Genomic DNA, 13837 nt, shown 5'->3' with positions numbered 1-13837 from the left:
AACATGGAGTAGCAAACATCACTTACATTCACAAGTTCTTGGATATTCTGATCTGCAAAAGTGCTTGTGAAAAGCTCATCCGAGTTCAAATATTATGGAACAGAGAAAGAAGTAATACTTACCAAACTGGAGGTTTCCAAAGTGCATGACCTGTATGCATGTGCCTCTGCAGGTAGGATGCATACACCAAATGCACTCTCACTCAAACCTTCCTGCCCAGCAGCCAGTGTGAAGGTACATGTGCTCTGCTGTGTGCACAAGTGGTGGCATGTGCTTGCCACCTGCTTTCTCTTAAGAGCAGAGCCAGAAAATACCAGGGGCTTGGATGGAGAGCAAAGGAAAATGCAGGACATGAAGCGTCCATTGAACGTATCAAAAATTTTGCTCCTAGGTAGGAACTTCTCCAATTTTCAGCGGATGCCTTTATGCACGTTTGCTGCTTAAGACCTCTACAACCCCATCTAATTCAACCACAGGCAGGCCAAGGAGAATAACCATGTGGACCACTTTGCCTACTACAGTGCTCTCCTACAGCTCCCCCTTGAAAGTGGCATCCTGCTCCGTAAGGGTGTGCATCCAGGTCCAAACGAGTGCTTGGAAACAGTCAGGAATACTGGAAGAGTTGTCAGGGCAGTACAGAGCTCTATTCACTGTCAGGAAATTCAACACTACCAAGGCTAATTCACCCTTTAGTAGCCCAGGACCCAGGAAACAAATCTATCTAAGGATATCCCCGCCGTTCTATGACAGCAGAGAGAATGCGCTCCTGTACCAGGTCCATGTAGCAAAGCCACAGATTTTAAGATGTTGAAGAGGAAGAAAAATCTCATTTGAAATAAAATTTCATCAGTTAACCTCAGGTGAGATCTGGGGTGAGTTTGCAATAAAAATGCAGCTGGATAAGAGGCACTGCAGAGGACACAAGTTGTCTCATCGCTCCCCAGAAGCTACATATGAGGAATGTACAGCCAATTGCCTGGGTAAAAGGAGATGCAGGTCTCTGAGATGGAACACTGTCACCAGAAGGATTTTGGTGAAGACTAGTAGGGCTGCTGAGAAGTCAACACAGTATCAGCATCTTGAACTTACTAGCAAACTGTGATCGTAGTGAAATTTTGCGAAGGCTGTTTAAAATTTTTTAAAAAGCATGTAGTGTGATGGACCATTTTATAAAAATAACACATCCCATCCTACACTGACATGAGATCAGATCTGTAGGTGACCTGTCAAAACTGTGTAGGGTAAAAGTATGCTCAGCTAACAAGGCTTGTATTCAAAGTGCAGTAAGAGCTGAGCTGAAGGTAAGATCAGAAGAAACTGCAACAAATGACTATTAAGGAGAGCAGTGAAGAGTAAGAGTGCAGTGGGGCACCTGATGATGCTGTGGCTTCATGTTTTGTGGAACTTGTCACATTTCTTGATTCAATGCAACTCCTTTTACAGGAGAAAAGTCTCTAAAATAAGAATATCAACAAACATGAGCAGCAGTTGACTCTGCCATCAGACATAACTACAGTGCACTAAATGGAGATGAGCCTATTGCTTCTATCCTTAGACAAAAATACATTATAGAAAATTAGCTTTTACACTAAAACTCCAGACTTCTGCCTGACGTTCCAGGTAGCTCAGAAAAGAAACCCCACATTGATGTTCTGGTTTGGCCAGGAAAAAAATAAAGAGAGAAAAATATAATTACAGAAAATCCTTTTTTAATAGCCTGAATGACCCTCCTGGGTCTGCATACTCTGTACATGGCAGGACAGACAGTGAAGAGTCTGAGTTACAAGCATGGTATCCCTCATGCCACGTTGTTTTCCGCAGATGCCCCAATGGGGACAAGGAAGAATTTGAAATTTGTACCTGGTAAGACTATTTGTGTTTACAAGACTGAAATTTCACAAGATTATGTCAAGTAATGGTAGAAATGGCCCATACATGAGGTTTATTAGCAACAAAAATGCATGTAGCAAACAGACAGAAAAAGGTCAAAAATGCAAATTCACGAGATGAAAAGAATTGTTCAATTTACTTGGTGTACAGGGGAAAAAAGACTAGAACTGATGAACTTATTTTTGTAATAAAGTGACTACTTCAAAGAAAAAAAATACAGAAAGGACTTTCCCACTAACTCACGGTGTCCATTTTCAGCAGGAAAATCTAGACAAAGGCTGAACCAAAATGCCATGAGGAAAACAGCCTGGTAGACAAAGGAAATGCAAGATGTGATAGTACAGAACGAGGGTCTCCTCACCTTCAGAAACTTGCATGGCACGGAGAAGGGGAGCCTCTGGTCTTCCTAAATGGGATTACAACAGTGAGAAAACAATGGAGAGGGAGGTACTGAATTCCTGAAGGAAAAGTGTAAGGAAAACATGACTGGCAGCAGGTTAAAGGCTCTCTGGATCAACTGCAGAGCCGCTCCTGAATGGCTGGATGCAGACGTGGGAAGCACAGACCACCCTTCCTTTCTTAGCAGAAAGAACACAAGGGATTGAAAACAGAAACTACACAGTTACTGCTTGGGCAAAAAGTCCCCAAACAGGTGCTTGTTTCAGATGCACACCCTCTGGCACGTGCACTCCTAGGAGGACATGCACAGGCAAACACTGGGCAGAGCCATTTCTACTCCATACCCTGTGGGTGAGAAATTTGACTATCAGATTTTTTTGAACTTGTTTTAGCAATTATTTTTTTAAATGATTGTTTTGTGAGAATCACTTTAAAAATCAATTCTTTAATTTTAGCTATTTTAACCCTGGGAGATTTTTTTCTTTTGCCCACAGCTGCAATAATGGTGGTTCTGCTCTTCTGAGAAAAAGCTTAAAGTTAAGAGTACCAGCAGAAAGCTAAAACTGTGCTCTGCACAGTAACATGCAGTGTAGCCTGGTGTCTGGTCTCTCAGACATTGTGCCATGGCTTGTTCTTGGACTGTGTCCCGCTGCTGGGGTATGTATGAGTTCCAGCAAGGATATGAAAAAAAAAAGAGCTGTATTTTGGGCTGCTGGACTGTACAATTATATTTTCCATCTGCTGTTCTACTAACCTATAAAAGGACTATGGTTATCTTGTATTACTTGCATCCTTTCACACCTTTCTTAAAACCCTTCCCTTTCCCAATTATGAGACAGAGCTTCCTGGACAAGGGTTTCCCACGAGACCAAATCCTAACGATGAGCTTCATACAATATCCTCTACAGTCAGTGGAAAATGGTCTAAGCTATTTTTCAAAAGGCTCTGGATAGTGAATCAAGTTCACCCCCTCTATTTGTCTCACTTCCAGGAACCTGTCTCTACTGACCCTTCTTTCTAGTCAGGGATAAACTGCTGGGAAACAGAAAAGGAAGTTTAGGAGAAACAAATACCTGGTGAAAACTTACAGATGAGTTTCAGTTTGGAGTTGCTTTTTGGTTTTGGAGTTATTTTGTTTGTTTTGGTGTTTATTTTTTTGGAGTCTTTTTCTGGTTGTTGTTTGGGGTTTTTTTAAAGTATTACTTGGGAGCATTTCTTAATTTAAATGGAAAACTGAATTGTTGCTACAATGTACTTCCCCTATTCTAACTTTAAGCTATTTCAAGCAAATGGAATCTCCTCAAAAGCAGAATCTTTCCAGCTTGATAACCTGTACACGCAAAAGCAACTTCACATTCAGTTTTCCTCTAATTCAGTGTTTAGGGAAAGCAATTTCTAGTGTATTCTCACAATAAAGACTTCTCTCTCTGCTGTTTGACAGCACATCAACATTTTTATCTTCTTATCTGGTTCTTTCTCTCCCTTTGCTTTCATCCCCACAAAGTCTAAGCAACCTATGAGATCCAGCTGCGTGCTCCCCCCATGCATGTTCACTCCAAATCCAGTGGATCCTTCTATACTCACCCCCCTGCATCAAACAGAACTATACTACTACCATATTATTTCACCACAGATATTCCCAAGACCTCAGTTTGTCTACTACATAGGACAATGTGTAGGTTTAGCAGCACCAGCCATGTCCAGTGTTCACCCAAGAGCCACTCTTGGTGTGCTGTTCCCAGCAGCAGGTCTGTCAGAAAGGCTTTGTTTGGGGTCAGTATGTGCCATGGGCAACACTGGCCATGGCTGATCTCACATCTGGCATTCAGAGAAACTGTTCTACTCCAGAAAGAGACTTGTGATGCTTTTCCATCACAGCATGTGCTGAGCTACACCCAAACGTACTTGTGTAATTACAATTAAAGCATTTTACAGTGACCTTCCCACACGTACAGCTACCTGCTACAGCTAACACCTCTGCTGCCAGGGATATTAGGAGCAATGCTGCAAAAAAGTGATCCTCCTAAACCACTGAAAGGCAGAGTCTGGTTTGATAATTGTTCTTTTTCCTACATTCTACATAGAATATGATAACTGCAAACACTTACTACTCGGCAACTACAGGCTGGAAAGCAGTCTTCATTTTGTCAGTCATCTCTCCTCTGGTATAGTCTGTATCTTGTTTAAATCTCTAGTTACTCCTTGTTTGAGATTCCCACCAACCTACCACACCCCATTTGTGATTTTGAGGAAATTCAGTTTAATTTTCAGTGACACTTGCTTGTTTAAAATGTAGGCAAGCACATGAAAGCTTCTCATAGCTCATATATTCCCAGTCCTAAAATATGGGAATTTTATGCAGTCCCTTCTCCTTCTTTTTTCTTATTACAGAAAGAAAAAGGGCTTTGTTGATCCAGCAGATGCCACAGCACGTAGCTAGCAAACATCAGCAAGTGTCCACCTGCGCAAGATATATGGCTTTTAATTTCCTTTGTTGGTTCCAGAGATTGCTTTTCTGCCTTCTCAGTGTCACTACCAGAAACAATGACATCAGTGTTTCAGGAACAGCAGCAGCTGCTGCTCCTCCCCACCCGCCACGGAGCCTCCAAGCACAACCACACGGAGATCTGTCAGTTGGTTAGAGACACACAACACAGGAGAACGCTGTAAACTGAACAGCTCCTCGGTAAGCTCACAGTCACAATCATCTGTCAGCACAACACACACGATTTACTTAGTGCTGAACATACAAAGCAGGACACTGAAGCAAAGATGAAGCGGCCAGGCAATGATCTGTTACCTTTTCCTCTGCGTAAAGGTATACAGAGCCAGAGACATACAGAGCACATACCTATTTGTTATACCAACACACTACATCTGTCACACTGCTGCAGCCTTCTACAGCTCATGAATAGCTCAAGTGATGCTTGGATCAGTTTGCAACTTTATGGAGAATTTCTAAAATGAAGTGAAAGCATATGAACTTAGATGGTGTAAATCAGTGTGACTCCCATCAACTTTCAGGATGTTCTGCCACCTGATACCAGCCTAAGTTCTCTCCTCTGCTTAACAAGGGAACTTGCAAAGAGAGATGTTGGGGTTTTTTCCATGCTAAGAGCAATTGCAAAGTTACATCCTCATCTGCAAACACAGCATCATCATGTGGATTACCACCCTTTTATGCAGGTGCAGTGGATACTGTGAACACCAAAGATGATGATGCTGGCATGTCTAACTGATGTTATGTATCTTAAAAGTTAACTTCCTTACCTTATCACTATTCCAGTTTACTTTATTATTGCTCATTTACTTTTTTGCATTTCACTTAGGTTAGCCATAGCCAATCTAAACAAAACATTCATTTTATTAGTGTGCACAAAGTTCTTCAGGATGTCATCTATAAAAAAAAGCTCATGTGTCCAGCCTGGGGACAGTGCAGAAGAGGTATCATTTGAAAATGATCATCATCATTAAAATGAAAGAGGTAAATATAATTAAAAATGGCTGAGCTTCCCTTGAGAATGCGTTCCAAGCCTAAATGAACCAGTTTTATTTTGGATGATACCTTAAAATTTCATCAGGGGTGCCACTCACTAAATATCCTGCAAAAGTAAGGGGCTGTGTGCTATCAAAGGTGATCTAGGAGTAGTCTACATGGGCAGGTGACACTCGGTGACCACTAACACTTGCTGCTTGCTGACTGTGAGGATTAAAACTCCACAACCATGCCTACAGAACTATCTACTCCCCAACATACGAAAAGGAGTGCAACTACATTTCCTAAAGTAAAAGACAATCTTCTCCAGTGACCTCAGGGTGTATTAAAATGAGTAATACTGAATAACAGGATATTAAGTCCATTTTGGTTTGTAGCCAAAATTTGTGATGGGATTTATAACATGAGATGGAAATTCAGCCTTGTTTAAAAAATATTGCAGCTGCTGTGTGGTTTGTTAAAAAACCCAAACAAAACAGCAGAAAATTCAGGTGCTGGAAGATACAGGCCTTGGAGCATTGCAAACCTCCGCCTGCAGATGGCCAGCTAGTTTTTACAGCAATGATGCCATGAAGAAATAGAGCAGCAACTTCCTTCTGCAGACCCAAAAATGCTCTGGAAAAGTTTTGCCTATATTGGTAGTGAAACCCTCTTAGTTTTATTGTGTTCAGGACATTACTATATATGACTACACAAACACTCATTTCTTATGAGTTCCATAAAGAATTAAAAATATCTCTTGTTTTCATGCAGAAACCTTACTTCTGCAAGGTGCTCAACTGAGAACCCAAAAGAGCAAGCATCTCCACAGAAATGGATGCCATAAAAAATGGCAAAGCCAGTTCTGTATGATAATGCTGACAGCATTTTGAGTATCCCAGACCCTTCGCACGGGAGGAATAAAAGAAGTCTCTCTGATGTCAAAGCCACCATTATCAGTACTATGGCTGTCAAAAGGCTGTTCTGGCATCAATATTTGCCCATTAAACAGTAAACAGCCACCAGATATCAGATATTATCAACTTGCAACCTGTGCAGGATATTAACTGCTAAGCTCAGTGGGTAAAGTGAGTATTATCCTCTCCTGTAAGGTGAGACTTATTGTTCTTTCTCTTCTGTATGTATCTGAAAAATAGGCATCTGGGCTCCCTTCAGGGCCATCAGGAAAACTAAATCCCCCAAGAGTGATTCATCCCTTTCTTCAGTGCTAACTGCAAAAGCAGCACAAATCACTCAAGCTAGAGGCCCAACTTTTAGCTGGATGAAGTGTAGTGAGACAAACCTTAGCCTCACTGTTTAAACTGCCTCCAAGGTACCCCAAAACCACACCAGATTCTTTTTGTGAAAGGTGAGCCAATTTACAGAGTCCGGCTCACACTCAGGTTTTTGTTCTCATGCTTGCACGTACCTGGTTAGGTGCTTCTGGTGGCATGGGGGATGGCGATTTGGACTGGAAAGCATCCTGGGACATGAATCCAGAATCATGGGAGGACACACTGGACAGCCTCATGGGTGCCTGCTGAGGCAGATTGGAGCTGCGATAGCGATAGTGTGAACTAGGTGAGTGCGAGTGCGAGCCACTGGACCGGGAATCACTACTGTTAACGCTGTTCAGACTGCTGTGAGAGACAAAAGGAACAGAGAAAGGAAAGGGGAGAGGAAAAGACACAAGGGTGGGGTGGGGAGAGACCCATATGCAGTACAATTAACATTCCACATGTCTCTAGCAACAGGCAGCATAAACCAGAAAAGAAAAATACTGACAAATTAAATATATATATATATGCACATATATATCAGTAAAGAACTATAAGCAACTGCAGTATCCCTGGTGACCAGAGAGAAAATGGCATTTTACCTTGAATTTCACTCAAATGACCAAATCTGTAACCACCCAGAGTTCAAAGTCAGGTTAAGGATGGAGGGATCGCTACATGCCCTCCCTAGCATTTGCACATCACTTGCTCAGAAAGTCTCTGCTGACTGCTCTCTCCTATTCCTGACTTAGACCTTGCTGCCTTTGCACCATCACTGGGTGTAAATATGCACTGGGATTTCTAGCAGGGTGACCGAAGGCACTGCAGTTCGTGTAAGAGGCTGTCTCTAGGCTTGTTGCTGCAGAAAGTCAGCAGGACAATGTGTGAGACTTTTGAAACCACCACCAAACCCCCCACACTCCAGAATACCTGGGACAAGCTTTGCTCACATAAAGGCTTCCTACCAGCAAAAAACATCTGACGGCATATTGAGTGAAGCCAAGCCACTGGGTATGGAGCTTTAGTAAGCAAGAAAGACGGTCAGAGAATTAAAACCCTAAATTAACATCTGTGTTAAAAAAGCCAATGTGATGTTTCAAACAAAGAGTTTGATTTTTACTCCTCAGTATCCATGAATGACAGTAAGGACATGTCAGCTGCAATGTGGGAGCCTGTGAAACTTCCTGCTGGGGTGGCTGAGCAGGACTAGCAGGATGCACCTGTAGGCAGCTTCCTACCCTCACTGGCAGGAGCCTGGCTGAAGGAATGGCTCCCTAGGATATGTGGGTGAGGCCTGCACCTCCTGTTCACAAATGCCACGTACACAGAGGATGTACCAATCAGCTTGGAGCAGAGAAAGAGGAGCTCTGCTGAATTTTACCCCCACACACTAGCCTATGCCATAGAGGTTTTACTGCTCGAGAAGATGAGGTTCATTAGCAACAGATGATGAAATATTTTTTTTTTTGCCATTTTCTTTTATAGCTTCAGGATATTGCATCTTTAAGCCTGTGCTCATTGCTCTAAGTATGCATATTTTCACATATATATATATAAAAGTACTGACTTTTTTATATATATCTGCATGCAGAGACAAGTAGGTACATAGAAGTGGTGTTCACTTGCTCTGACATGCTGTAGGTAACTTTGCTCATACACAGAGAACCTGTAGTACATTATTCATAAAGCAAACTGAAAGGTAATCATTTGAGAGCAGCTAGAGAGGTGTTGAGCAGAATACACAACAGGATAACTTCCTTTTTAGTAAAAGGAAAGAGTAAATGTGGACACCAGGTATGGGGGCAACATGCTAATAAACTGTTTTATGAGAGAAAACAGTTTTTACAGAGAAAGCATAGACAGAATCCAGTGTTTCAACGTATTTCAGGACAGCATTAGACAGCATTAAACAGTCAAAAAAACTTGTATCAAAAAAGCATTTCCATGTACCAGACTCATAGGGCAATTGCCAAGGATGTTTTCCCTTTTCAAACAGTTTAACTTACTGATTAGTAACAGCTACTTAGAATAATCTACAAAGTCATCACATGAAAAACAGAAAAGGAAATAATGAATGAACAATCTCAGAGCTTAGATCAGTACAGTCTGCTCTTTGATCCAAAACGGATTCAAGAGAACTGAACCAAAAGCATCTTCAGGTTGTCTTGAGTTCAAAAGTTGTTCAGTCATGCCCATCCTTTTTAATATTCCCAGCACACATTTAAACAAGTAACGACCACAAGGGACTGATTTCAGTAAGACTTGTTATTTAAGATTTAAGAATGTATACAAATCCATATCACAGTCTGAACTTGCCTCCCGTTGCCCACAAACAGGTTAAAAATATATATTGCCAATCCACTTACCTGCAAACACTAGATTTTCTGGACATGGTAGTACTGGGAGAGGATGGAGGAGTCTGGTAAGACCAGCTGTAATCAGAACCTTTCAAATCTAATATTACCTGATGAAAGATAATCAATAGCATCAAGGATGTGGAAAAATTTCCCCCCTATTAATAGAAAACATCTGCTTGTCATAAAACATTTGTCACCCCTACAAACTTGCAGTGCCAACTGACTCAGTCTCAGATCCCTTCCAGAATTACGCTGTGTACATAACACAGGAGAGTCAGCTTCATCCTTGGCTTTCCAGGAACTAACATACTTCAACACTAGGGCTGCTATTACAGAAGGAAAGTTCAGATTTGAATGGAAAAATCTTAAAAAGTAAACTGGAGATTTTTTGTATGCATTCTGGAAGCTGTTTTGTTTGGGTTGGGGTTTTTTTGTTTGCGTGTGGGTTTTTTTGGGGTTTTTTGTCTTTTTTTGTGTGTTTTTTTTTTTGTTTTGGTTTTGTTTTGTTTGTTTGTTTGTTGCTTTTAAAAAAAACTATTACAGCCTTAAGAGTCGAAGAACTATTGCATTTAAAAAAATTAACTGAAGATCCCACACTGAACCACAGCAGAGCTTTACACTTCTGGGTCAATGATACGACAAGAAAACTGAGTTCACACAGCAAGGCTGGAGAAAAACGTCCTATTTGGATTTATTTAATGACACACATTTTTCTATGCATTTTAAGGACCGCATGGAAAAATGCTCAAATGTTAGACTCCATCAAGCTATCCAATCCCAGCAACCTTGCAACTATCTTGCAACTCTTGCAAAATCAGGGATGCTCAAATGTAGGGTGTGGAGATGACACTCATTCCTCATACACGCTCGGCAGAAATCTGGCATCTTCATATAGTCCCAAGTGTTACAGCTATCACTTCACTCTGGTATCACCAAATACTTCAAGGGACACTAAGCTGGTACTTCAAAATAATTTTTTTTTTAAATTGCTTATGTTAAAAATGAGCTTGCTGCAGCAAAGCATCTACAAAACATAACATTAAGCTGCTAAAACCTAGTTAATATTCCTCATAACACAAAAGGAGAACTGGTGAAAGCTACAAACAAAAATGTTTTCCAGACAAGAGCTGACCTGTTCACTTGAGGATGGCAATTTGTGTGGATCCATGGTAAGACTTTTCAGGTCATCTGATATGGTCTGTAAATGGGTTATTTCTCCTAGCATTGATATTTCTTCTTCCTGAAAAGACAAAAGAACAAGGCTAATCACAGCCTTGGTTTTAAAAATCAGACTCATAACACACCACCTTTTTCCTTTTGCTGATGACTGTGGGGATGCCCAGTGGAGCTGACTCCTCTTTGCCCATTAAGCAGTAACTTCTTATGAAAGAAGCTTGAAAATATTAGAGTTTTGTAACTACTTAAGATTGCTGTAAATTCTGAGGCCCAGAAATCTTTTCTCTCATCTGTAAGATAAATAAGTCTCAGCCTTCGTTTTGTGTTATATTCAGAAAAAGAGAGTCAGTTTTGCTGCATTTGACAAATTTTAACTCTTTTATGTATGTACACTAATGTGCCCTAAAGATTTTAACCCTGAATGTAAATAGGGTTAAACTCATACTCCTTCCTAGTTTTTGAAATTTAGAGATAAAGGCACTATACAGGTACACAGCACTAATACACCTATGATTCCTTCTGGCTCAAATTACATCAACAACTAACTCAGATGATTCCTGCACTGTAAACTATCATAGTAATCTCTTAGCTACCATTTCCCTCCATGTCCTCCAGAGTCTGGAATTCACCTCCTACTGCTCAGCCATCAGCTTCCTACTTCTCTAACTACAGTTTTCTGTTGAGAGTGGTGCTCTTTGTAAACAAGCACTGGGAACATCTTCCCAGTATGCCGGTGACCCTTCAGAAATGCGTCATGCTTGCACAAAGCCACGAATGATTCCTTGTCGGGCTTCAGACAACCTGAGATGATGAAAATATACTGAAACCTTTTCAATGAACTGAAAACCTGTCATGTAGCAGAAAAAGAGCTATCAGAAAACTGCACAGAAGCAGCCTGCAATCTGACAGATAATGTCATTATATGAACAGGGGAGGTCTTGAAACATTTATCAGTCCTAGCACTGGAGTAGGAGTGAGGAAGATTTATATTCAAATGTGATGTTAAGAGGAAAAGCAGTGGAAAAAACTGCATTTACAATGTCTCAGGTTGAAATGCACAGGGAACACAAACTGACTTTAGTCTTTGTGCCCAATGTTTACCCATCAGTCATCTGTAAAGTATTCAGTGTCTTTTGTCACTGAATTACTATAAGCGCCTACAAGAAAGGTCCCAACTTTCACCACTCCCTTGAAAGAGATGAAGCCTAATTCTGGTTCTAGAAATTAATTCCCAAGACATAACAAGATACTCTTTTTAGAGGTTTTTGGCCACTTATCTAATCTGTGAATTGTACTGACTTAAAACGAAGAGCTCTTACTATCACAGGGCGCAGCATTGAGATGAAAGCACAGAATCGGCCACGCTCCTCGATCAGAGCCTTTCTGACAGCTTGCTTCTCCGTTTCTTCAAGCAGCAGGTACTTATCATTGACATCTTGTAAAGCACTATCCAACTGGGGCTGAATGTCACCCCGTCCTGTACGAAGGAAACAATCAAGAGTACATTTTGTCAAAACTGTGGATCTCCATGGATGACCTTATTTTCAGCCAGCACTGTTGCCAGATTGTGCTTTCACAATTAATGTCTCAACCAGCATTTTCTCTTAATTCAAAGTAGTAAGAGGTTTTTTTCCCCAATTAAGTCAAGCATTTCAAAGCATTTTTTCCCCTTTTGCGTAGAATAGAAATCCAGCTCAATTCAAAAGGTTTCAACAAGCCAAAGATGGCATTTGACATAAAGACTTTCTCAAAGTATTACTGTAGTAACTCTTCTAATCATCCTTGCTGAAAACCAACTTCTTATTAACTGGGAGAGTATGAATCACTAATCCCAGGTAAACTCCTCTTCCTATTTTGTGCTTAACAAGGTCCTAACAACAACTTTGTGGAGCCACTGAATGAATGGATCCATCTCCTATATAAAATACTATTAAGACATGTTACTGATCCTTGGACCACTGGACTCAAGTACTCTGCACGAGTAACTGCTGGAAGTTTTCTTCATTCCAGAGTTCAAACAAAACCAAACCCATCAACACAGGTTATTAACGTATATATTAATGTCCAATATTTGTCAATGGAAATAATAAAATTCCAACGTTTTGCAAACAAAAAGCTTCACTGTGTTAATTACAGTCAACTCATCAAAACTTTCTGTGACAGGTAAATACCTTATTCTGCACCAACTTCTTACTCTGCATCGTGTCAAAAAATATTCCTCCAGGAACAAAGAGCTGCTGCTTAGACATACTATTACTGAACCAATAATGTTTCAGTTGTAAGATATTTTCATGCAGTTTACATCTCTAAAGATTTTGAAGAACTTTCATTGTATAAATTTGCTGCAAATCTCCCAGAAATGCCATCACATGCAATTTAAGGATCCAGGTACATATCCATACCACTGTTGCTGAATACCAGGAAGATAACATTGAAAAAATGGTGGGTGAGTTACAAGCAGCTACCCAAAATCAATTTTTATGGACAATAACTCGTCTGCATGGAGAATTTAAAGCTACAAGCAAGAGGAAGAAGAATGTCTCTTGACTTGTGTACTACACAATGCAGATGACTTAATGTCAAGGTTACAAAGGAAAACCTTTGCCTTACTATCATATGTATTTCCTTAATACTCCAGAGCAAGGCAAAGCCATCAGCTCCCCTGCACTGATGCACAGCCAGAGCTGCAGGAAAAGAGAGCAGCTATGGAAGCAAAGGGAATCACGCTGGCTTAGCGGCATTACAGGCTGGATATATCCAAATCTCTTCTGTACAGAGTTAGACATAGTCCACATAAAACTGCACAGACACCCACATGCAGAGCTCTGCGATGGATCCTGGAAGAATCACATGCAGTGCAACAGGGACATGGCCACTGCCAAGGCCACCTGGGTACCAGACTGCCAACAGGAACCAGCGCCTGCTCCTGCAGATCAGGCTGGCTGCTGTAATGTGGTCATGAAACTGTTTTGGAAGTAAATAACCTTAAGAACAACAGGCTCTGAAGGTGCAGTCACCTGCTTTCTCTCTCAAAATTAGCATCTCCCAGAAACAAGTTATAAGAGAGCTTTGGGTAACTCCCTGAAAGTTCTCTGCCTTCTTGTCTGTCACTCTAAGGAGACATACCGGGCCTTCCTGCTTGAAGACCATTCTGTACATTTCAAGTCCCTCCCCACACTCTCCTTTGCTATCAGATGCAGCAGTTAAACATTTTACACTTCTCTGGAGTTGTTATTTCAAATTCCTTATGAAACAGAGACTTG

The 13837-nt window shown here is 40.9% G+C and overlaps 1 protein-coding gene across 18 annotated transcripts in view; it reads right to left on the bottom strand.

Moving 5' to 3' along the window:
* Positions 1 to 13837, bottom strand: part of MTSS1 (MTSS I-BAR domain containing 1) — a 127322-nt gene that overhangs the window by 8717 nt on the left and 104768 nt on the right. For 10 of the 18 annotated variants that reach the window (XM_050313989.1, XM_050314043.1, XM_050313947.1 and 7 more), the window contains 4 exons: positions 11894 to 12051; positions 10531 to 10638; positions 9408 to 9505; positions 7194 to 7404 (listed from right to left, as the gene is read on the bottom strand). In XM_050313989.1, coding sequence (XP_050169946.1) covers positions 7194 to 7404; positions 9408 to 9505; positions 10531 to 10638; positions 11894 to 12051 — 575 coding nt within the window. The remainder of the gene's footprint in view (positions 1 to 7193; positions 7405 to 9407; positions 9506 to 10530; positions 10639 to 11893; positions 12052 to 13837) is intronic. The other 8 variants (XM_050313956.1, XM_050313921.1, XM_050313938.1 and 5 more) reach the window with 3 other exon arrangements.

The sequence above is a fragment of the Myiozetetes cayanensis genome, unplaced genomic scaffold (assembly GCF_022539395.1).
Source record: "Myiozetetes cayanensis isolate MyiCay16 unplaced genomic scaffold, myiCay2020 scf1, whole genome shotgun sequence".
In the NCBI taxonomy this organism is placed as follows: Eukaryota; Metazoa; Chordata; class Aves; order Passeriformes; family Tyrannidae; genus Myiozetetes; species Myiozetetes cayanensis.
Note: the sequence above shows the minus strand (reverse complement) of the source record. Positions and strands in the feature narration are given on the sequence as shown.